This window comes from Thunnus thynnus, chromosome 4 (genome assembly GCF_963924715.1).
Source record: "Thunnus thynnus chromosome 4, fThuThy2.1, whole genome shotgun sequence".
In the NCBI taxonomy this organism is placed as follows: Eukaryota; Metazoa; Chordata; class Actinopteri; order Scombriformes; family Scombridae; genus Thunnus; species Thunnus thynnus.
The window spans coordinates 17,487,859-17,511,836 of NC_089520.1; the positions used below are offsets into that span (position 1 = coordinate 17,487,859).

Consider the following 23,978-nt stretch of genomic DNA (forward strand, 5'->3'; position numbering starts at 1 on the left):
CTAATAAACTGACGAAAGAGAGTGGGGTTATATCTTGCTTCCATTTTTTTAAATGGACTTTTTTTTTTTTTACATCCCACAATTACTTCCTCCTGTGGAGATCAGAACAGATCACAGAACAGATCACAGAACAGATCAGAACAGGCACAGATTGTCCTCCATTGATAACTTATCAAGATAAAAAGCTTAAATGTCAGTTTTGCCTTTTTATCTTCTGACTTTCTTTGATATCTGACACTTTCCTAATGCAATATGTGTGTCTGGCTTTCTCATCATCTACAATGACTGAAGCTGGGGAAAAAAAGCCAATGCATATAGGAAAGATCCAGTATTAGCACAGTTTTTTATTTAGACAGTCACAGGCGACAGGGAAAAACTCAAGATAATGAGACAGTCTGTTATGAAATATGTTATCATCCGAATGGGTGGGAGACTAAACAGTGATTAAGTGGTGTTAGTTGCTAGTTATTGTTGGGGTTAATTTGTATGGCACTTCATGTGTGTGTGATAGTCATCTTTGGCGCTAATGAGTCTCTGTTTGGTGTCTGCTCTGATACCTGCTGTTGTTCTCTGATGAGCGGGAGAGAGTAGAACCACCTAAATCTGAAGGCAGACAAAAGGCGGAATAATTGCTATTTTTGTGCTCAACATCATCCGAATGTTGTATGACTTAATGTGCAAGTCGAAAGAGAGCAGGAGACAAAGAGAACGTGTTTGTGTACGTGTTTGTATGTAGCAGAGCTGCAGATGGGCTCTGTAAAGCTACATTATGGGTGGTGAGAGAATACAGCGTTGTATTTGCACATTTCTCTTTCCACTCGTTTTCATTTGTATGCTCACTCAGATTTGTGTGTGTGGGTGCGTGTGCGCGTGTGTGTCTACAGACGGAGGATGGAGAAGAGGAGAACCCGCTGGAGACCTCGTCGTCTTTGGAGCTGGAATTTGTGGAGGATCTCAATTTTAAAAACAAGGTCAACTACTCCTCCAGCGCAGTCCAGATTCCTACAGACATATACAAAGGCTGTGAGTATACAAGCATGCTTTTTTTAATCAGTGCTCTGGTGGTAAGGTGATTGAGTGAGTGGCACTACATATATTATTATGTACCACATATATTATCATGTGAATTATTAAATCCACCTATTAACGCCAAAGTGCTCTGCTTGCCCTGTTTCGTCAATACTTCTGATTAAAATGTTGACCTCATGAACTAAATTAGCCTCTGCAGTAAAAAGTGCAGAGCTGCCTCCTGATGTTTGCCATGCTGACCAGTGTATGAGCACACACTGCATTTCCTTTATGTGTTTTATATATATATATATATATATATATATATATATATACACTGTATATTGTACACAAGCAAACTAACCACAGAAATTGGTTGCATGCAAAGAACAGCACACAACACACAATCAAAAAGTAGGCGAAATGGATAAATTAGACTTCAACCTCATTTTTGGGAAATGTAAACAAAATCTTTGCCAACTCATATCCAAACACACACCTCTATCCCCATGATATCACCCTGCTGGCTACTACAACGCAATAATCTCAAATATGTGAATAATTTCAATAATTTCAACAAAATTTATTGAGTATACCAGTCAATACTGTAGCACTCAACCTGTTACTGGTGGAAATGTTTACATCGTTGGACTTTGTGCTGTTGGCTGTCTCCCTTAAAAGCAAATAGTAATGAGAAAATATGAATTTGTAGTATACAGTATAGTAGATTATAATATAAAGGGGCTGGTGCCAGCAGGTTTACCTGTACCGTGCATGTTCCAAGATAGCTCCACGTGGTTATCATGCAGACCACTATGCAGTGGATAGATGACAGTCTTCTGTTTTGACTTGACCTCTCCTCTCTCTCTCTCTCTGTGTTAGCTCAATCTCTCCCTCCTTTTATTTTAGCCAGCATTTTAGCACACTAACATGATTTTAGATGACAGACGCTCTCTTACACCAGATCTGAACTGTATTTTTTTTTTTTTTCTGCGTGGGCATGGGCTCCCCCACTCATGGACCTTGCCCTTCCTGCCTGGCACCGTGCTGCCCTGCGGACATAACACCCTCCTTACTCTGCAGCTGCCAAATGGACAAAAGGGAACACATGTACCTTCTGGGATTCTGATTTTGCTTGGCGTGTTCCCTCTGTTATCCACCTCTAACCTTTTGGACACTCTCTGCCTGCCTCTTTAAAGACTCAAAAACCAGAGCGTGTGCAGACAGACAGCCATTTTCACAAAGGCAATTTTTTTTCTTTCTTTTATTGTCTAGTTTCTTCGCCTTCTGTGTTGAACAGGCAGTGTATGGCACCTGTCTGTAACAATGCCCCCCCAGCTGTGTCTCCAGACAAATCTTGTCAGAATTAGACACTCTTGGTTCAGGAGGAGATGTCAAAGGCCACAGCTAACTCACAATAGAGCAATCAGGCCTGCACATTGTTCCCGGAGCCAATTCGTGCCAGCTCTGGTTCCCCTGTCTGAAGATATGAGTCAGAGAATAAAGGCCTCTTGATTGAGCCTGTTGGAGACTAGAGGGGTAGAGTGGTACAGTGCATGGAATTAGTTTTTTCATTTCTGTTCTGTGGAAAATGTTTACTATTGATGTTGTTTAGTTTGCTCCCATTGCGCAGTCTGCTGTGCTGAGATTGCCAACTGCAGATTTTGTGCCAACTCCATCACGAACAAGTGTGCTGTTTTTTACTCGACATTGATAAATAAATGGTGATAAAAAAACATGTTGCAGCCCGAACATACAATAAAGACGGCTTACCACCAAACCAGACACAAATTACAAACATACAGTAGGTAACAATATTGAGAAAAAAATTACATCAAGCTGAAGTCACAGGAGCTTCATTTGCTTTAGAGAGATGGTGGAAGTGGATTATTATCTGTATGTCGTGTTCTGCACCTGTCCCACTAGTGGGAGCCTACAGGGTGCCTTGGAGAGGATGTAATGTGGGCGGCTTGTTGTCCTCTGGGTCTGGAGAGGTCTGGATCTACAGTATATCTGTGGGGTTAGGATTAGCTTAAGAGAAGCAGTGTGAGTGGGTAGATTCAGCGCTGGTTCCTCAGGGGGAGGCCAGAGGAAAGGCAGAGAAAAGAAAACCGTAGGAAGAATGGAGCACAGTCCAAAGTACAACATAATATTCAACAGTTGTTGTGAAATTCTCAAGTGTTGTTTATTAGCACTTGTGCTCTACGTAGTTGGACTAGCTTGCTTTGATTTGTAGACATTGTTAATGCATTGTATAATTTGACTGTTTTCCAGAAAATGGCAGTATGAATTGCGAATCACAGCAAAATGGGTGTCCTTGGAGATGGACTGAGAGAGAAGCACAGATAGAAGGAAAGATAGAAAGAAAAGAAGCAAGAGGGAGAGTGAAGGAGAAGAGACACTTTAATAATAGAAACCATTTAGAGCAAAAGACGCGTTCTCTTTTTTTTTTCTTCTTTTTTTTTTATTGTGATCCTTTCAGCAGCTAAATGAGGCGGTGTATGCGTCCTGGTTTGATTTGTCTGCTAGGCCCCATGTCCGTTTATTGAGATTGAGAGTGTTCCCTGAGCGCAGTAATGAACCATTTTATGATTCATTATCCCACTGCTGATTCCTGCTGCCAAGTCTGCAAACTTTCTAATTAGCTTAGGTCAAACATTCATACAGTTTTCTTCTAATTATCATTGCTTATTACAGAATGGACATTGCAACACAGCCACAGAGGAATAAATTGATGTGGGTGGTATCATCCATGGAGAAACAGGTTTTATTCCCCCTGTGAATGTTACAGAAATGGTGAGGAAGAGGCAGGGATTTGCTGAATAATTGCAGGGGAGAAGCTTTGGGTATATAATCACTGAAAAATAAGGATGAAAACAGCGAGGGAATACACAAATTATTATTTAGCGACTATATTTTAGATTCAGGGGAATCTCTCTAGTAATTGGACCAAGTTCTTATTGCAAATGGAGGCTACTAAGCTAGATTGGGTCATTCTATAGTTGCATATACATTATAACATATAGAAAACCTTTTTTAAAAGGTAGTAATAACTGTTTGTATAGTATAAACATAGTGTATGACTACATTAGTATTTGTATAAGAATAAGCAGCCACAGTTCCCAGCAGGGAATAAAGAAAACCACCGCTGAATGTGGGAAGTCCTTTCATTAAATTTGAAGTTTAAATCCGCTGCATACAGCGCCTTTTTACAGCGGCCTAACGTCATGTTGTCAGTTTCCTATTGTAGTCAGGCACAGTGAGAAATTTGGTTATCAGAAATGAATGGTGACGACTGGCTAACTGTATGTGCAGATGAAAGAGTGGAGCTTAAATATTTTGCATGGAATGATTAAACCACCCACCCCACCCTCCACACACATACACATCACTACCACCCTTCCTATATTTGACTGTCTGATTCCTGCAGCCACTGCTCTTGTCATAGTTTTAGGACCACATGTTTTAGGTCACTAATGAAAAACCAGGTATGCTTTTACATACTTAGTATACTGCAAAATTTTTCAAAATTTACCCTAAGTTATGAGATTGATGTTCTACCTTCTTGGTGTGTTCAAGAGTCTTATGACTTCCCAGACTTTGAGAGCTGGCTGCTGAACAGATAGATCAGGGGGGAGACTAATTTTGTCATCCATGCAATAGGGATGTCAATGAATATTCTAAATTCGATTATATAATCGAATTGTAAAAAAAACAACCAAAAACGACGTTCGACATTTGTTTATGTTAAATTAAATATACCTACACAAGTAGTTATGTCTCTTGTTGTATTGTTTTGCTCTCTTACGGACATATTGTGCAAAAATAGATATTCGAATGGTTCGAAACTATGTATTTTTTTTAGAAGGAATAATCTAACGTCATTTTTGGCCAATTTTGACAGCCCCACCATGTAATGACAAATAACAACAAAAAACAAAAAAAAAGGCACAAAGCTCATACTCCTCCATAGTAACCTTTAAATTGAATAAAATTATAGTAAGTCTTAAGTAAGTAGTAGTAGTAGTAGTAGTAGTAGTAGTAGTAGTAGCAGTAGTAGTAGGTAAGTAGAATCACTCATCAGTATAGGGAAGTGGTCAACTCACCACTTTGTAAATTTTCCTCCTGCCAACTCTGCTACCTGGCTGGTCGAGGTCAAAGTATGTAAACAAACTACAGTCAAATCATACTAGAACCATCCAGCCATAAACACACACTGCAGCCTACAGCTCAGGGCTACAGTGTGGAAACATGGACAATTATAAAGCAGCAGCCTACAATGTAAGAAGAGCACTAAAGTAGGCAAAAAGGGACTACAAGAAAGTGGAACTACAATTCCAGGAGGGCAATCCCAGAAGTGTGTGGCAAGGTCTAAAAAGTATGACAGATTACAAGCCCACCCCCCACCCCACTCCTTGTCAAGTGCTGATGCATCTCTAGCAAGTGAGCTAAACAACTTTTATGCTCGTTTTGAGACTATCGCAGCCAGGAAGCAAAAACAGCTGAAGCAGAGGTTAATGGATGGGTGGGTGCACCTCTAACACCTATCACCCTTTCTGAGCATGATGTCAGAGGGCCTTCAAGCGTGTGAACTCCAAGAAAGCAGCAGGACCAGATGGAATCAGTGGGCGGGTCCTCAAACTATGTGCAGACCAACTAGTGCCGGTGTTCACAATGATATTCAACCTGTCCCTTGCTCAGTCTGTCATACCCACATGCTTCAAGAAGTCCACCATCATTCCTGTGCCCAAGAAAACAAGACCAGCCTGCCTGAATGACTACCGCCCAGTGGCACTCACCTCTGTAGTGATGAAGTGCTTTGAATGGCTTAACAGCAGTTTGCCTACTGTCCTAACCAATCAACGGAAGACACCATAGCACACATCCTCCACACTACTCTATCTCACCTAGACAAGAAAGCAAGCTATGTGAGACTACTGTTCATTGACTGCAGTTCAGTGTTTAACACCATAGTTCCTTCCAGCCTTGTCATAAAGCTCAAGGACCTGGGATTAAACACGTCACTGTGCATGTGGATCCCTGACTTCCTGATGGACAAACCTCAGGTAGTAAGGGTAGGCGGGCACACCTCTTCTACCCTCATCCTTAACACCTGAGCCCCCCCAGGCCAGCTGTACTCCTTGTGCACACATGACTAAGTAGCTACTTTCGACTCCAACACCATCACCAAGTTTGCTGACGACACAGCTGTGGTGGGCCTGATCACAGATGACAATGAAAAGGCCTACCTGAAGGAAGTAGAGGACCTGATCCGCTGGTGTCAGGACAACAACCTTCCTCTAAATGTCAGCAAGACTAAGGAGCTGAAAGTGGACTTTGGGAAGAAGGAGGCTAGGATATTAAAGGAGGCTCCCTTTAATATCAACAGGTCCTCGGTGGAGAGGGTGGACAACTTTAAGTACCTGGGTGTCCACATCACAGAGGGCCTGACCAGGGCGCTGCATACTGATTCAGTGGCGAGAAAGGCAAGGCAAAGACTGGTTCACCTCAAACATTTGAGGAAATTCCAGGTATCCCCTCAATTACAGAGGAATTTCTTCTCCTGCACCATCGAGAGCGTCCTGACGGGGAACATCACTGCCTGGTACGGAAACAGCACCGAACAAGACTGCCAGGCCCTTCAAAGAGTGGTTCATTCGGCTGAACATACAAGCCTCAAGGATATTTACACCAGGTGCTACAAGAATAAGGCTTAGAGAATCATTAAGGATCCCAACCACCCAGATAACGGCCTTTTCCCCCTGCTGCAGTTAGGAAGATGGTACCAGATACACTAGGCCAGCACTGACAGGCTCAGGAAGAGCTTGTACCCTTAGGCCACTAGGATCCTAAATGAGGTCACTGCCTAAGACTCACCCCCCCCCCCACCCTCCCATTTAATGCACAAATATAAGGAACTGGCAGGATTACATTTTCCTTTGATAGTATCTTACATGATTAGATGTGACAAATAAATGTGTTTGATGGATTGATCGATTGAGAGTCAATGCACATATGAGATTTGAAAAGAAGAGAAAGATTTGCATCTGCAGGGTTTCATTTGAGTGAAATTACCTCTGATGTCTCTAAAATGGATCCGCAGAGAAGTCAGCTCAAATGGTACTGAAGGGACAAAGGGAACTTTTGATAGACAGACTCAGATCTGTTCACAGAAGGAAGTGAAAAGTGATAATGAGAGGAATGAGAGTTATGCTTTGTGGTTCTTAGTCATTTTATTGGCTGTGGCTGCAATTAGTGACTGTTCCCACTTTACAACAGTATGTGCTATTGCCATTTCTATAATAACATACTACATTTGTCATCTTAAAGTCATAAGCTGTGAATGTGGAAATTTTCTTCAGTTAAATGTAAAATGTCATTTTTGTGAGTGTCTGTGTGTCCGTTTGTGTGTGTGTGTTTGTGTGTGTGTGTGTGTGTGTGTGTGTGTGTGTGTGTGTGTGCGTGCGTGCGTGTGTGTGTGTGTGTGTGTGTGTGTGTGTGTGCGTGCATGTACAGTACATGCAGCCTGTATTCCTTTCACACGCCTCAGGTTCCTCCAGTGGAGGAAGCTTCCCTGTCAACCAACTCACGCCACGCTGGAGATCAACTCAGCCCCTCTCAACATCAAACCAGATTTAAATGTGTGGAAAAAAGCAAAAGGGATTTGTGGAGAAAGAAAGAAAGAGAGAGAAAGTGCAAAAAAAAAGGGATTTAAAGTTAAACCAAAAGGGAAGAAAGACGGTATAAACACTGCGGGCTGTATTTCTGTCGGTCTCAACTTTATAGACTCCATCTTTTACTCTCTGCCCCTCTATAGTGTGTGCCCAGTGAAGGGGCACTATCATTTACCCACACACTAATTAGAACAGTCAGCACAGCAAACTCCACTTCACTCACCACCAGGCTCACAAATTACATTTCATGTGTTTGTTATTTACTGCTCTTCTTTAATTAGAAAAATTATTTGGAGGAGCACTCTGGAGGTGTGGTAAAATCTCTCCCTTCTGTCTTATTCTGTATATTGAATCATCATCCCTCCTTAGAGAAATTTCCATTTGTTTCCCCCTTTCACAGTTTGAGATTACCATTTGGCAAAACTGAGTTCCTCGATGGCAAATGCGTTCACACTAAATGCCATTCTTCAGTGAAACAGTTTGAATGTTAATTATAATTAGTTAATGCTGCTGTTTCAGTTGCCAGTAAATTCTCTGAGAAGTAACCTAATAGTGTTTTGTAAAGTCAACTACAAATTTGGTTATACTGTATCTTCTGAACCTTATTTTTCTCAACCAAAAGGTACAAAAAGACACATTTTTCTTTTGAGAAGGCTTAGACTTTGTTCTAGCTTTTTTGTGGATGTGTGAGCTGCTGCCAGTTCCTATAGCTGCCTTTTCCTCTGCAGGATGAAAGGTTTAAGGTTCAGGCTCTTTAACACTCAGCCAGGCCACAAAGCAGCCCTGGAGGAAGAGGAATGAAGGAGAGACAAGGAGGAAACAGAGGAGAGAGGGGAGGGATAGATGAAGAAGAAATTGGGTTGACAATACAGAAAGACAGTGTGTGTTAGGTACATACAGAAAAATCAAAGAACATTGCGCAGAAATTGGCACCTTTCTGGGTAGTTCAGGGTCAGAGAAAGGTGATGGTTTATCAAACTGCTTGTATTGGATCACCCAAATTACAAAAAGACATATTTTCTCAACTACCTTTAGTGTTATTGAAAACTGTTGACAGTGAGGTCTGTAAATATTCCAGAGTAACTGGGACACTGACACTGTCTGCAAAAATATGTTGTTGATGAATTTTTTGAAATGTCACTTTCATTGCTGTGAGCATCACACACGAAATTCTGTTCAACTCCTTTGTTTTGGGGTGAAGGCAAAAACAGCAGAGGTGGTTACCTCAAAACCTAGACAAATTAAACTATCGATCTGCACGACTCAACACCACATGTGTAATTAAAGAATTATGTATTTTTTTGTAATTAGGGTGACCCTTCAAGTGAGATCAGACCAGTGGTTTTCTGATACAATATATTTAATTCCATCCTTACTTGAGTTTACAGTCAAAGAAAGAACAGCGCTAAATTTTCAGTGAGTTATAAAGTGTATGAAAAACAGCCTTCCCTTTAATATATAACTATATGCATTCTGGTTGTTAACTTGCTAAGATTCAAAACAAGCTGTATTTGTCTATTAGCCTGCCTGTCTCTAAGTAATGTCAGAATCAAACTGCACCACTACCACTTAAAAGTAGAATATGTAAACACATTATGGCGATGACAGCAATAATAGTTATGACTCTTCAAAGGGACTCAACTAATGGCTTTAACTCCATTACCATTATGGATTTCTTATGAGGGACCACTTGTGTTCCACTATGATATATTACTGGCTACTGTGCCTTTTTTTCTGCACTGTGTGTATAGTAAATGCATGTACCCATTTCTATAATGTTGGATTAATATGGGGCATAAGGCATAGATCGGCTCTTTATCTCGGTTATATCAGTGTGAATAATGTGTGTATGAGGGGTTGGGGGGTGGGGGTCATAGGATAGAGGTGGTGGTGGGGGGGTTGAGGAATGATCTCACGCAGAGATGCTCCATAAATCCCACTCATAATTGTTTCCCTACTTGGTGTGCAGTCGTGCTCCATAAAGGGGCAAAGCCAAGGGTGCTCTAAATGTCAGGGGAGCGGCGCGCTGATGAATTACCTTTTAAAGATATCACAGAGAGGTGCGTTTCACGTGAAAGATGAGCCCAACACAGCGCTCGGAGGCCTTGTCTGCCTGTGTGAGCATATTTCCCCCCCAGGGGAAATTTGTCTTTTTATCAACTGTCCAGAGAAGTCACGGCATATCCTAACTGAATAAATCAAAGAGAATTAGTTTGCTGTGTTCTCTTATCTCTGATGTGGCTGTTTTTCTGCAGAGATCATCTGCAGATGTGTGCTAGAGAGAGTGTGTGTGTGTGTGTGTGTGTATCTGTATGTTTGCAGAACTGGACTGACGGTAGAGGTGGCTCACATCTGCATGTGACTGGTTTAGTTTCAGTTGGCAAACAGATGTACAGATACAGATTTTTCTGTCTTATTACCCTTGAGACAAAGACTGACCAACCCCACTATACCACCACCACCACCACCAGTAGATACATCATGAATACACAATCATTTAGGAAACATAGCCAGCACATTGCAGCTTTTGAGTTAGCGTGTGTGTGTGTGCACAGCCCTGGACAGCGATGTGACTGATAATCATTCTTGCATAGCCAGTTTGGTTAGTACCTTGATGTTAGTCAAGGTACTGGAGATGGTGCTAGTTTTACACAGAGGTCTCAGGATGTCTCTTTGCCCTTGGCCTGTCTGGGACAGCTATCATTACAGACCCAGTGCTTCTCCAGATAAGAGCCCCCAGGACTTCACAGCACACAGGCTGCCGCTGCAGCAACCTGCTGTGATAGCTCATGCTTAAAGGATAATACTTTTTACACATTAATCAGATGGCTCTTTGACCACAGAGTATTGCATGGCCGAGATGAAATTGAAATGCACGTTTTGATTCCCTGATAATCTCCACACAAATATCAGTAAAATATTGCGACTGCTCTCGTTGAAATGAATCTGAGTCATGGGAGCGACTGCGGTAAGTTTGAAAATTTATGGTCAAAATGGCAGAGATACTTGATGTCTCACTAATTTCTCTCCTCTTTCTAGTTCTCCATACCATCTGGACTCTTAGCAAAGTGTTAACACTGTTGTAGGGGTTAATCTCTACTTTTTATTCTTCAATTTGTCAGGGCACCACCTCAATGTTTAATTGATCAGTCTCAAATTAATCATAAGTTCTTTTCAAAACAGGGAAACCACAACGACTTCTTAAGATAAATGAAGACATTATACAACAAAACGTCTTAATAATACATGATGAAGAGAATAATAAAACAAAAAAACTAATAAGGCCTTAAAATGATAGTAGGAACTTTAAATCATTGGGAAATTGTGGCTCAAAGTGTGTGACTTGAACCTAACTCAATGTTATAGCAACGGGGAATGCTAAGAGGGCTTCAGCTTATCTAATGAAATTATTTATCATTTTATTTTATGCAACATCAACCTTGATCACAAAGCCATATAATGCCTTACTATGCTGAAGATTTGTCGCTTCAGAGATGTCGTCTTGGCAGGTACGGTGTTGTGGAGGTCGCTGTAGTTAGCTGGTGCAGCTCGTCTTGGGCCATGCTTTGGATGAGTCTTGGTGGATGCAGTGGCCTTGTCATGTTTCATACTGCTCCGTGAAAAGCTTTCGCTGTCTCCCAGGCGACGCCGCGAGTTAGTGAGCCTGATAGTAGGTTACTTAACAGTCAGTGTGGTCGTCTAGTTTTGGCAGACGACCAGAAGTCTGGCTGAGGTGTTGCTATCTCCTTCAGAGTGACGTGAGCCAGCATTGAGTTCAGGCTTTCAATGAGTCTTTGTGATCTTTTTTAGTGTCGGAAAATTTACTCTGGCTGTTCTAACTCTTTGTCACGGTTATGCAGGCAAGTGGACCCAAATGCAGAGACAACAAGCAGGCAACAGGAACTGAAGAAAATAATTATTTATTTATCAGACTCTGGTTACTGGCAGATGAAGACAAAAAGGGAAATGAGAGAATACATTGACCACAAACTGACAAAGAACAGACAGGTATAAATACACAAGGAACTTAACACAGAACAAGACACAGCTGGAAAAGGAGGGAAACACAAGGATTGGTTAACAATGAAGACAACGAGAGTGTGGCAGGCAACAAACAGGTCAAGGCTAACGAGACTAAACACTGAACATGTGCGCAGGGGAAAACAGCCTGAGCAGGAATACAGCAACACGTGAGAAACACAAGGTTACAAACTGTCAAGAATAAAACTGAAGAAAACAAGAGGCATGGACTCAAACGAAAAAACAATACCAAGCTCAAGCACTACACAAAGAAACACGAATGGCAAATGCAGTTATCACAAACAATTTGTAACCCAGAGCACATTCAAAACACACAGAGCAACACCAAAAAAAACACAAAACACAAAAAGTCCAGAAACAGAGTACATGACACTCTTTAGTTGGCTAGAGTAATTACTTTAGTTGGATAAACATCAAAAGGAAAACACTACACGTTAAAACATGAGGTTTCTTGTTAAAAATTATAAAAGCAAAAATAACTGAACTTTTCAATAAAGGATTAACTTGTGCACATATTTTAGGTTGAAGAACAAAATTCATAACAGACATCTAAAGAAAACTCGAGGTAAAATAAAGACACAGTTCCAGAACTTGTCGAGGGCCAGCCTAAAGGCATGGGAGATGCCTTTAGGCTTGTTATCAGTTTTCTGAAGTCTTGCGCGTGTTGAAAAGTTTCTTGCACCAAAGTTCGAATGAATATTAATTTTCTTTACTCTCCAAGGAAAAAGGTGGTGTTACTGAAATGCCAGAGTTATGATTTTCTAATCCTTATTCTAGGGGAATTAAACTCAGGGTTTATGCACATAATCACACTTCAAGGTTCACTATGCCCACTATGGCCCACCTTCATGTCAAAATTGTAGATATAAGACCATTCAGAAAACAAAGTTTATATATGAATATACATTAAACCTTCAACTTAACACTTATTTCATGATATTTAGACAAACCCGATGTTCTTCATTGAATTAACTATCAAACAGTATATTATAGTAAAGTTAAGTTAAAACAATTAGGTGACTGTAAACATAACAATAGTGACTAAACATTCAGACCACATGGCTTCAAATATAAATTCCACATAACACTTACTTCATAATATAAAAACATTCAATATGACTCCTTGTCTAATTTAACTATCAAAATATAATTTAACTAATAGTGTAAAAAGACTTTGCTATACCAGACGACAGAAGGCAATGTTGTCACACTGAAAAATGTAATGAAATTGAATATGAATTAATATTTCATCAATAGATTCATACAGCTATCAAAATTATATCATTATTCATGCAATTTTATGACAAACAACATTACATGATTTACATAATGATTAGACATTTAATTCACATGAAATTCACATTTTGGCTACAATAAGGGTCACCTAAGTGAAAGCTCACTAAGGAATGTCCTTCGAATTTTACGACAGGGGTCTGGTGATAAGCTCGACCCAAAAGGAGAGTTTTCTGTCTATGTTTAATGTGGAGTTGTCCAGTTCAAATGACCTCAAGGTCATTTAAATGCTTTTAGTCTAATCATTAATTTTAGTTATTTTGTCAACCATCCGGCTTTCCAAGAGTTTTGACACAGTGTTTGATTCTGGCCAGTTTCATGTTGTTAGACCCCCACTTGGGTAAAGAGGTCAGTTTGTCTAGGTCCTGGGGTGAGACACTCACCCAGTGTCTCTGGAATTCAAGAAAGGTTTGTCCCTGAAATAGGAAAACAACTCTGTCTTCCTTTCTGCTGGAAATTAAAGAAAAGGAACAGGGTGTCCTCTACACTGTGTTATGAGAGAGAAAACATAAAGCTGTTTTGCTTTCAAATTCTGGTACAGTGCAATTAAGTTTGTAGCAGAAATGTCATTGGTACACAATCTTCAGGAATTAGTCACCAAATAACAGCACAACAGAAAGCACCAATACTGGATCTTTGATGCCAATGTCGATACCGATATTAGGAGTAAAAAAATTCAGATAGCAATATATCAGCCAATAATCTTATATATACAGAATATATACATAAACACACATTTTAATAAATCAAAATGATTTATGTTTATGTTGTTTGTGGTCAAAGTGGCTCTGATGTCTGTTACATAATATGAAAAAACTTTAATTAACCAATACTTTGACCATAATCATGTCCTAGAACCTGCGATTATCATTGTTGCAGTTTAAAGTGAAGTTTGTTTTGTGTTTTGATCCTCTCCTTTCCTCATGGGCGAGGAATTGCCTCTTTGGGTTTGAAAGCAGCCACTCATTTGTGTTAAATTCTGTGTTGCTTTCCATCAATCGTCCTCCCCCTCTCTCAGGTTTTTATGTTTATCCCCATCTGTAGGGCTGCCTCTATCCTCCTCCAGTCTTCCTTTGTGTTTATGTCTATGAATTTTGAGAAAAACATGTTGAGGAGCTCCCCTCGGTGATGGCAGCAAATTGGCTTTCATATATTCCTATCCTCCAGACACTGCTTAGTGCTGCTGTAGTGAGTGTGCACACGTGCGCGTGTGCATTTGTTTTACAGGATACAAGAGAGTAATGAAACTCGGCTTTTGTTTTGAGCCACAGTTTTAGAGAGAGTTTGGCAGTGTGGGACTGAGAATTTTGCTGAAAAACTAGAAACAATATAAATTTTTTTATAATGTCACTGTGATTGTGAAGATTTTAGGCTTATAGAGCATTAGGTGATTGGTGTATGAGGGGAAGGTTAGTGGCACAATTCTTGCCTCTAAACTGACAGCTCGTCAAAGACTGAGCAGTAATTGAAAAGCACGGGAAAAGTGGATAATGATCGTTTATTTGTGTGAAATTCAAACGAGGAGTTGAGAAAAGCTGGACTCGTCGGTTCAGAAGCTTATCTAGCTTTGGTTGGCTGAGTAATTAAATCAGAGGAGCGAGTGAAGTTCTCCTCAGCTCAGCGCCTCGTCTTGTTTCCTCTTTAATCAGGTGGCTATTAAACCTCTGATTGCACTCCCCATCTTCTGACTTCAGCTTAGCTATTAAACACAGACTGAAAGCATTTTTGGTTTATGTGTGTGTGTGTGTGTGTGTGTTTGGATGCATATTGTTTAATGCTGTAAGGATAGAAAAAGCCTAATCTGCATCTAAAGTGGAGGAAAAAGAGGAAGGACAGTATAAATACACTATAAGTTACGAGGTTAGACAAGACACGTTGATGTGGTGTTATTCCACCGCCACCAGCAGCATGTTATTCCACTTCTTGCTGACTAGATGATGAATACTTTTCTCCACAACCATAAATTCATTTCACAGAGTACCACTGACCTGTGAGATATATCTGTGACCTTAAGCTTTAACTCAAAACACACACGTTGATGCGTTTAGCCGCGCATGCACAAAGCAGACCAGTTCATTTTCTCTGTCTTGTTCACCCATCTCTCCTCTCCTCTCTTACAATCACTAAACAATCACAAATCCTCTAACACACACACACACACACACACACATCCAAGGACATTTGCAAAAATAGTTTGTATTTCTCTGCTATCAAAAATTCAGAAGCGGCTGCCTCCACATGCTGCGAGTGACACATGACCTCTTCCAAGGTCATCTCAGATTCCTCCTCAGAGATCACCCAGATTAGACTGATGCCCTGCTCAGACGGTTACCGCTGGCCGAACTGCCTGCACACATCCATTCTTATGTATTCAGCGCACTGCTGCCGCCATGGTCAAGGTTGTTCAGCAAGGAGAGTTGACCTTTGGGTTACTAACGGAGAAAAAGTGTGATGTTTTGCATTTTTTATTAATAAATATATACGTTTATCTGTGTTTATTTTGCATATTGGTGGAATAAAACAGGTGGAATAAAATGAGTAATACAAAACTTGTGTGAAAATCGGATTATAAAAAAAACTATTTTCAGGGCAAACAGTCTGTAGTTTAGGCATTTATTGCTATTTTTAATACTTACTGTGAGGGACTATGGCACATAATTAGTAGCTCATTTGCATTTTCTCTCAATTTTTCTCTGTACTTTTCATAACCAGAGGCATATTCTTAGTTGAGCTCATTGCAAAAGGACCTAATTTACCAAAAACTGGGGTCAATAGTGTCCACTTGCAGCAGGAATCATAAAAAACTTCTGGATGCATGGGCACATTAATATTTGGGTGAAACTTATCTGCCCCTTTTGAAAAAATGAGCATTTTTCTGTGTAAATTTGTTAACTAGGAAACAGTATTATTCACTATTGTGAGTCTAATTGTGTGTGTTTCTGTGTGTGTGTGTGTGTGTGTGTGTGTGTTTGTGTCTACAGCCCCAGTCATCCTAAATGAGTTGAACTGGACCCAGGCACTGGAGAGGGTCTTCATTGAAAACCGTCGGGAGGACAGCTCTCTGCGCTGGCAGGTGTTTGGCAGTGCCACAGGAGTGACTCGATACTACCCAGGTAGGCCGCAGGGTACTGAGTCAACAGTCTGCCTTATAACTCACTGCAAGATAAAGTCTAAATTGACCCTAGGGCTCCTTGGCTGCAGAACATTGGCAATCTCTTATCAGATGGCTGTACTGGTAACTCGATAGACAGAATGAAATTATGATTACTTTGATCTAATCTGATCTGAAATATCCTACAGTGCTCTGTACGGTCTATAACTTATTTTCTTGCACTCTCAAGCCACTCCATGGAGAGCACCCAACAAGATTGACCTGTACGATGTCCGCAGAAGACCATGGTGAGTGACGTCTTTATCAGGACCTATATAGACAAGGTGCTTTGCCACAGCATAATACATTATCAGAATAACTTTATTTCTTTCACTATTAATTCCTACTGGCCATTTTAGGAAGAATAAGAAGGAACACCAATTATCCTCATAATTTTCACAGGCATATATTTCCTAAATCAGCATATTTGAAGTCTTCAGGGGTGTAAATGGTGATAGAAAAATGACACTGGTATTGTCCTTTAACTCAAGATGTATCATATTTTTAAAATGTGGCTTTGAGGAATTTACTCATTTGAACTCGACTTTAATAAAGTAGCTGTAACAGATATAAAGTACATTATAAACCGTTTTTACTTGTAGATGTGATAAGTCCCTATGTACATTTGTCAAAATTCAAAGAGTATACATATTAATTATCCTTGTCCAAATGAGTGTTGGAAAGCATGAGCGCTGGGTACCAGGTGAGTCCAGCTAAGCGTGGAGAGTACAGGGGTTTGTGAAGCTCAAAACAGACAGACAGATAGACAGATAGACAGACAGACAGACAGACAGACAGCCTCTAACCAATACAAACATCAGCAGGAGCAGCAGAGTAAAAGTGAAGAAAATTGCAGAAATTTAACTTGTCATTGCAACACCTGTGCTGTAAGCAGCAGCACTGTCATGCTGTCTTAATATTGTGACAAACTGTTGTGATGAGATCTGAGTCTACACATGCTGTAAACACATTTGATTTTTAATTTCGGTGTAACAATAGAGGCATGAAATTGTCTCCAAACATTTTGCCATTGCATATAACCTTTGTTTTTTTTATATATTTAAACTGATTTACAGTCTTTTTCCTCTTTATAATCTTCATAATTTTCAGCTTAGCATTGCATTAAAAAAGGAGCAACCTACTTACATACAACACTTTTAAATTATGACATAATTGCACTACGCTAAAATACTCTCCATGGCAGTTACATACTGCGTGAATCAATGCAGCTGTCATAAAAACACTTACGACAGTTCCTTTAAAGAAAGCAAGGTCTAGAAGGACATCATTTTTTAAAATAATTTTTCTAAACTGGCTGCCTAAAGAATGTCTGCACATCAGACGGCTTTGTGCATGTAACCACATTTACAAAGGAAAGGCTTTAACTCCTAATTCCAGCCTCGTAGTATGATTTCTGTACTGTGTTTTGTGTCTGGCTTCTCTCAACCTCCTGTGTTCTTCCAACCTGGAGCTAAATAAAGGATATTGTTTAATGGAATGAGATCAAAACGTTTTCCTGACCTGTATTTATCTTAGTAAGTGATAATGTTGAATGCATTGTCTCTTTCTACAAGGACAAAACAAGATAGGGGCTAATGCTTTCTGTTTAAAGTGCCCACCTTTGCCTGTGGTTCTCAGTGCAACAGCTGATCCCTGTACAGACTGCTAGGGTGGGCGAGTGTGACGGGCTGGACAGAACTAGGCTGCGTTGGGCCAAACCGCCCCCACACCCACCCGCCCAAGCATCCTGTCCACCCTTCCACATTCACTCTACCTGCCACTGTCACATCGGCTTTGTGGCAGCCCTGCCTGTTGCCTGGTTACAGGTTGGAGTGAACTGGACATAATCATGACAGCAATGTTGATTAGACGTGACCCCATTTTCCATCTCTGTCTCGGTCCAGCTCAATCTGAGTGGCTGTTTGAGGTCAGGCCAGGCTGTCAGATGAAGTCAATGAGCTCAGACCAAACAAACAAAAGACAAGCGAAAGAAGCCTTTGTATTCTGGCGAAGTTTGTATGAAACTCAAGATCCAAAATACACAATCTTGACACCTTAAAATGTAGCCACGTCTGAAAGAGAATAAAAGTAAATTAAATGTGAAAGCAGTCACGCATGATATGTGTAAATAGAGATAATAGAGCATAAAAATTGCAGGTATACTGAGATATATAACTGAGGAGTTTCACCAATCAATCAGTTAATGTGAAAATGTTTTTAAATTGTGGTATTGTTGTGACATTTTTATTACATTTGGAGTCTCCCTAGTGCTCCACTGTCACAGTCAGCAACACTATAAACATGAAAGATGATGGAAAACACAAAGCACTATGTAACAGGACAAGTTAAAACAAGGATCCTGTCTCTGATCTGTCAGCGCAACAACTGAAGTAAACCCGAGTTTAATTCTCTTACACATGTTTTGACGGGGGACTCTTTCCGGAGGCAGGAAGGAACAAGGAAAAGGAGGCGAGGGGGAGTGCTGAGCGGCAGCAGCGTTTCTGACAAGGTTAGACAGAGGAGGAGGTGTATTTTTGCGCAGAGGAACACCTTGTCACCCCCCTGGTCCTCCATGTTTGTCACTGTCATTTCTGTCGAGCTTCTCCTCGTGTCGAAGCCTTCGACACTCCTGTGGCCTGTTGCTTAGCAACTCGTGCCCAGCCGTGGTGAGTGGCGGTACCATGGCAGGGAGTGTCATGATATGTCAGGTCAGACTTGTGTGATTATGGTCTAACATGCTGTCTCCTCAACTGACATTCTGTGGAGAGGTCGGCCAATCACACATGGTAGAAAAACAGGGCGCGGGGGTGAGGTAAGCCCGTCATGTGTGCTTAGGTGACAGCAATAGATGGCTGCATCCGTCACAGGGACAGTAAGACAAACAATAACATGAGCGTTAACAAACCTCACAGATGTTAGGATGAACACAACTCATGTACCAACGTGGTGTTAAAATCACTGAAATTGGATTTCCTCATACTGTTTATCCTATGGACATTGATACAGAACTTTTTTTCCCTTTTTTAACAGCCGTTTGCAATTTCAACTGTCTGTGCCTTTACAAAATTTAACATTTGAGAGGACCATGCTGTTAAGTTTGTATTCCGCTCATAAAGTGGAAGCTAGCAAGCTAGGCAACGCAAAGTGGAAGCTAACGTTAGCACTGATTTCCACAAGTCTTTACATTTCGTTCATGTTATTTCAACACCTTCTGACTCAATAGTTCCTGCTGTGTTCACACCATGTTATACAAAGGAGTAATCTAGCTAGCGTTAGCTGTCTCTCTTTCATGGGTCCAGTTGTGGTAACTGCCAGTGACCAGACCATCAAAACTTACAGCTGCAAGTAATCTTGTAACACCAGCAATCTGGTGTCTATTTGTTGAGCCTGCCCACACTACTATTGCACCAGTACCGACCCAAAATCCACGCCTCCTGGAGAGCACTGATGTGGGTGGTACTGTCACTGCAGTAAAATAAGCTAAATAAAATTTAATTTTCTCCTTTTTGGTTATTACAATTTTGACCAAATAAATACATTAATCAAAACAAACATCAAGGATAAATTTACTGATTTCTTAGCTAAAATGAATTAAATTGTTTAGTTAGACTATGAAAACATGTAAAGCACAGACAAACACACACTGTCTCACACATCCTTCCAAACACCAGTTCTTGTCCTCTCACAAACTCACAGATACATCAGATCACATGTGCTGATATGCCATATAGATACTCTGTAGCTTCACAAATACCACTAAAGCAACTGGAATGCACAGATGTAGTACGAATGTTACTGAAACATGCTTAAGAAACATTTGCTCTGACACTGTCTCTGTCCACCAGAAGTCTCCCAGTGATTTACTATTGAAAATGAACATAGTGGCCAGCACTCATGGCCACTTTGTAGAATAATAGACCTGTAGCTTTCCTGGGACGGATGGATGGCAGCGTGGCTGACCAGGCCAGAGCTGTCCAGGTGCACCTCTGAGGAAAAAGATTGAAGGGCCGTCTGCCTCTGCAGATGGGCTCTCTCCCCGTCTGCTCCCCCACCAACAGTCCCAGGAAAATTAATGGTCCAGTCAACACACTTAATTGTCTCCAATTGCTCTGACATTAATTATTAACATTTGTCCATTATAATGTCTGTTCGTGTTATCAAGGGAAGCGAAGCAGAGGGTGAAGTGAGGCAGAGGGAGAGGGAAAAGTGAAAGGGTGAAGAGAGAAATAACTAGAGACAGGCATGGAGTCCTGTTAGCCAAGCGTTGCAAAGATCCCATTACCTCCCAGGTTCACAACAGCATGTAGGCTATATCACATATTGATTTCTTCAAAAAGTCAATCTTACCTCTTTGTAAATATTATGACTGCTGGTCAATCCTTGAAGCTGAGGCTCCCCAAAATACCATTCCCAATATCTAGAGCCCTGAGCTTTGCCTTCTCCTCCTTTCATTCTCTTCACCCCACTTCAGGGAGAAGCTGAGTCAAAAGAAAGACCAGAGTGTTATTGGTGAGACTGAAGGCGACACAAGGCTTTAGCAGTTTTACTAGAAGAGTTGCAATCAAAATTTGACATTTTAGTTTGAGCCAAGATCTAGAGATAGAGCAAAGGAGATTTTACTTAAAGTCTTAAAGAGCAGCAGCAACAGACTAGTGCTTGTCTCCTAATAATTGATACTGATTTATTCCAATACGCATAATTAATTCAATATTCAGTACTTCGTTTTCAAAAGGAAATTGGTAGAAAAATTGGGCATAAAAATTCTGTGTGTTCTTCTGATGCATAACCAAAAATATGGAAATGTGAATCTTGGTACCAACACTTCCGATAATCAACAGAAAGTGGAATAAATAAACGACAGACAACATCTCTTTCTCCTGCAGGCTCTCTTGGCGCCATCCTCCTATATTTTTATCTTAATTCAATCTTTATTCGCCTGCCACATCCACAGGAGCACTAAGAGAGCAGCAGTCCATAAAATAATAAGCCCATCAGCACAACACAAATCCACGCACACATGGGAGCATGCACACAAACACACCTACTCGCACACATACACACACACACACACACACACACAAGCAGTCTTGCTGTGTTACATACAGTTCTCCGAGTATCGTGCAGTTACTCTGCTTCCAGCTACTGTACGTGATGCGTGCATCTCAGTTTTCACACTGTGAAGAAAATTCACACATTACAGTGAAGGTACTGTATGTACATACTGCTCATTATGTACATGCGCTGCTTACAATGCGGCCAATAAACATAGTTCACAATAGAAAATATTGAAACATGAACACACTCGTGGGTGACTGTGCTCACTGTTATGTCAACACACACAACTCAAAACACACAGAGAGCCGCATGTGTACGGTAGCACAATAATGAGCCTGAGCCACTTCATGTATCATGCTACATGTATCTATTGCATGTTTCTGAAATATATGTAGTAGATAATTCCTCCAATTTAAATGTAATGCACAACACTTTGTGGAATGGGTCAGGGTGCATAAACACAATCTCCTGAGAGAGTTAGCCCCCCGGCACAGTTAATGTATTGATTTTACAGCGCTGCGCCATGATAAAACTATTTCATGAATTCCAATGAGACTCCTTTACCAGACTGCTGCAAAAGGACCGAAATACAATCACCACAACGCAGAGTATGTCATTGTGTTCATTGCTTGTATAATGCATTTCTTTTAGATTTATGGGGGGTGGTGGCTGTGAATGTTGCTGCTTTAATCTGCTCTCATTTAGAGCGATACCTCATTTCACCTCAGTGTAAAGGCCACATGTCTACTGCAGACACGAACCAGGCTTTATCTTGATTGTACATATTGTCACATACATATTTGTGATGGTGTGAACACATTTATAATATGACACACATGATGTGTGTTATAGCTTTTTGGTATTTTTTATGGGCACACAAGTCACTACTGCTGCTGTTAATACTTAGACTTGACTTGCTTTTCAATTTATTTAACATGTATCACAAAATAAAAAGCATTCACCACTTACTCAGTAGTGATATATTGCAAACCCCTACACTTTCTTTTGTATTTGTTCTGTGAATTGTGTTATTGATTGTTTAGTCTAAAAAATGTTAAAAAATAGTAAAATAAAATAAAATGCTTCTCTGGAGTTCTCATAGTTTAAGGTGACATTTATATTTATTGTCTGTTTTGTCTAACAGTCCAAACCTAAAAGATTAAATTTACAACAATATAAAACACAGTATTAATAAAAAATATAAAAAGCAGTAATTCCTTTCCATTTTCTTTGGCATTTTTTTGTTTAATAACTGACTTAAATGATTAATGCTACACTGCTTTATAGTGTTGAAACTACCAGATTAACAGAAAACAAAACCTGATCAGCTGTATCAGGTAAAAGGTCACTTTGTAAAAAATAAATTAGTGTTTCTATTTTTCAGCAAAACAAACAGTTGCAGTTTCAATTTGCAAATAAAAACCAAAAAGTATTTTATTTTCTCTTTGCAGAGGAACACGGTCACTTTTGCAGAGGTCTTTTAGAGGCGCAGATGTTTTATGTATTATGGTTTATATGAATATAAAGTATTGGCACCATTTTGAACTGTATGATTGGATTTTACTGCCAAGATGTTGCACTCAAATTGCCAACAATTAGTAATTACTATTTTGGCTTAACATACATACTATTTTATGAAATGTAATTTGTCATTTACTATAAATCATCAAGTATAAACACACTATAAGTTGTAGATATCAAGTTTAACAAAGCAGGAGAAGGGTGCCTCTGTTGATTAGGGGTTAAGACGCCAACTATAAACTGCAACATTTCAATTTCAGTAACAAGGTTTAAATTTGACTTGGGATCTTTGTTGCATCTTTTTCTCAGTCGTTTCCCTCTCCATCCAAAATAACATGTATATAATTAAAAACTAAGATCGAATGAGCTGTTCACAGAATGAGCAAGATCTGACTCACTACACAAATATATATACACGACACAAGAGTCAGAAATAAAATCATCTCACTAGTTACAATGTTTTAGTACCAGTGGTTAGATATTGAGCATAACTTTCAGTGAACGGACAGAGAGGCCATAGGCTGACGTGTGGTGTCTGCTGGCTGATGGTTGATCGTTGTGTAGCAGTGGGACAGAATGGGCGACAGGGCTCAGTTCAGCACCAGCCAGGCCCATCTGCTTGTCACCTGGCCTTGGCACGCAGGAGACTGGGTAATGACAGGGAAAGAATGGCATCAGTGGGCAGAAGCTGAGAGGTAATTACTGACTGGAATCCATGCAGAAACAACACATCTGGATCCATGAGTCAAAATATGGAGAATTATACACTGATACCGGCCTCAATTCATGATTTTTATCTGTCAGAACCGTAGAACTGCATATCAGCCCGGAGACTGAAAATCCTTGACTCCATCCCGCTCTCTCTGATCCTGATGTTCTCTGCTCTGAGGCACAGAGAAATTCAATTGTACTTCAGGCAATGGAAAGAGAGAGAAGGAGAGTGGTGCTGATACACCAAGACAATCTTGGGGAAGATCAGCCATGGCAGCACTATAGCTTCAGTGTTGAGTGGCGCTATCCTGGCTCATGTGTTACTCTTCTCTACTCCATCACTGCTCACACATTCCTCTTAAACTCCATTACTGCTGATCAATGCTGCCTTTTTCACAGTTAGAGAGAAATGATCTGCTTGAACGTGATATTTTCTCAGCAGATTTTAGGGCCAATGCTTGCACAGTTCTCCATTGTGTGATTTTAAATTGGGGCAGTGGAAGATGACCTATAATGACTAAGTA

The 23,978-nt window shown here is 40.3% G+C and overlaps 1 protein-coding gene across 8 annotated transcripts in view; it reads left to right on the forward strand.

Moving 5' to 3' along the window:
* The window catches only part of cacna2d2a (calcium channel, voltage-dependent, alpha 2/delta subunit 2a), a 160,245-nt gene that overhangs the window by 100,037 nt on the left and 36,230 nt on the right, over positions 1-23,978 (forward strand). For all 8 annotated transcript variants that reach the window (XM_067587047.1, XM_067587048.1, XM_067587045.1 and 5 more), the window contains 3 exons: positions 885-1,023; positions 15,998-16,129; positions 16,358-16,415. In XM_067587047.1, coding sequence (XP_067443148.1) covers positions 885-1,023; positions 15,998-16,129; positions 16,358-16,415 — 329 coding nt within the window. The remainder of the gene's footprint in view (positions 1-884; positions 1,024-15,997; positions 16,130-16,357; positions 16,416-23,978) is intronic.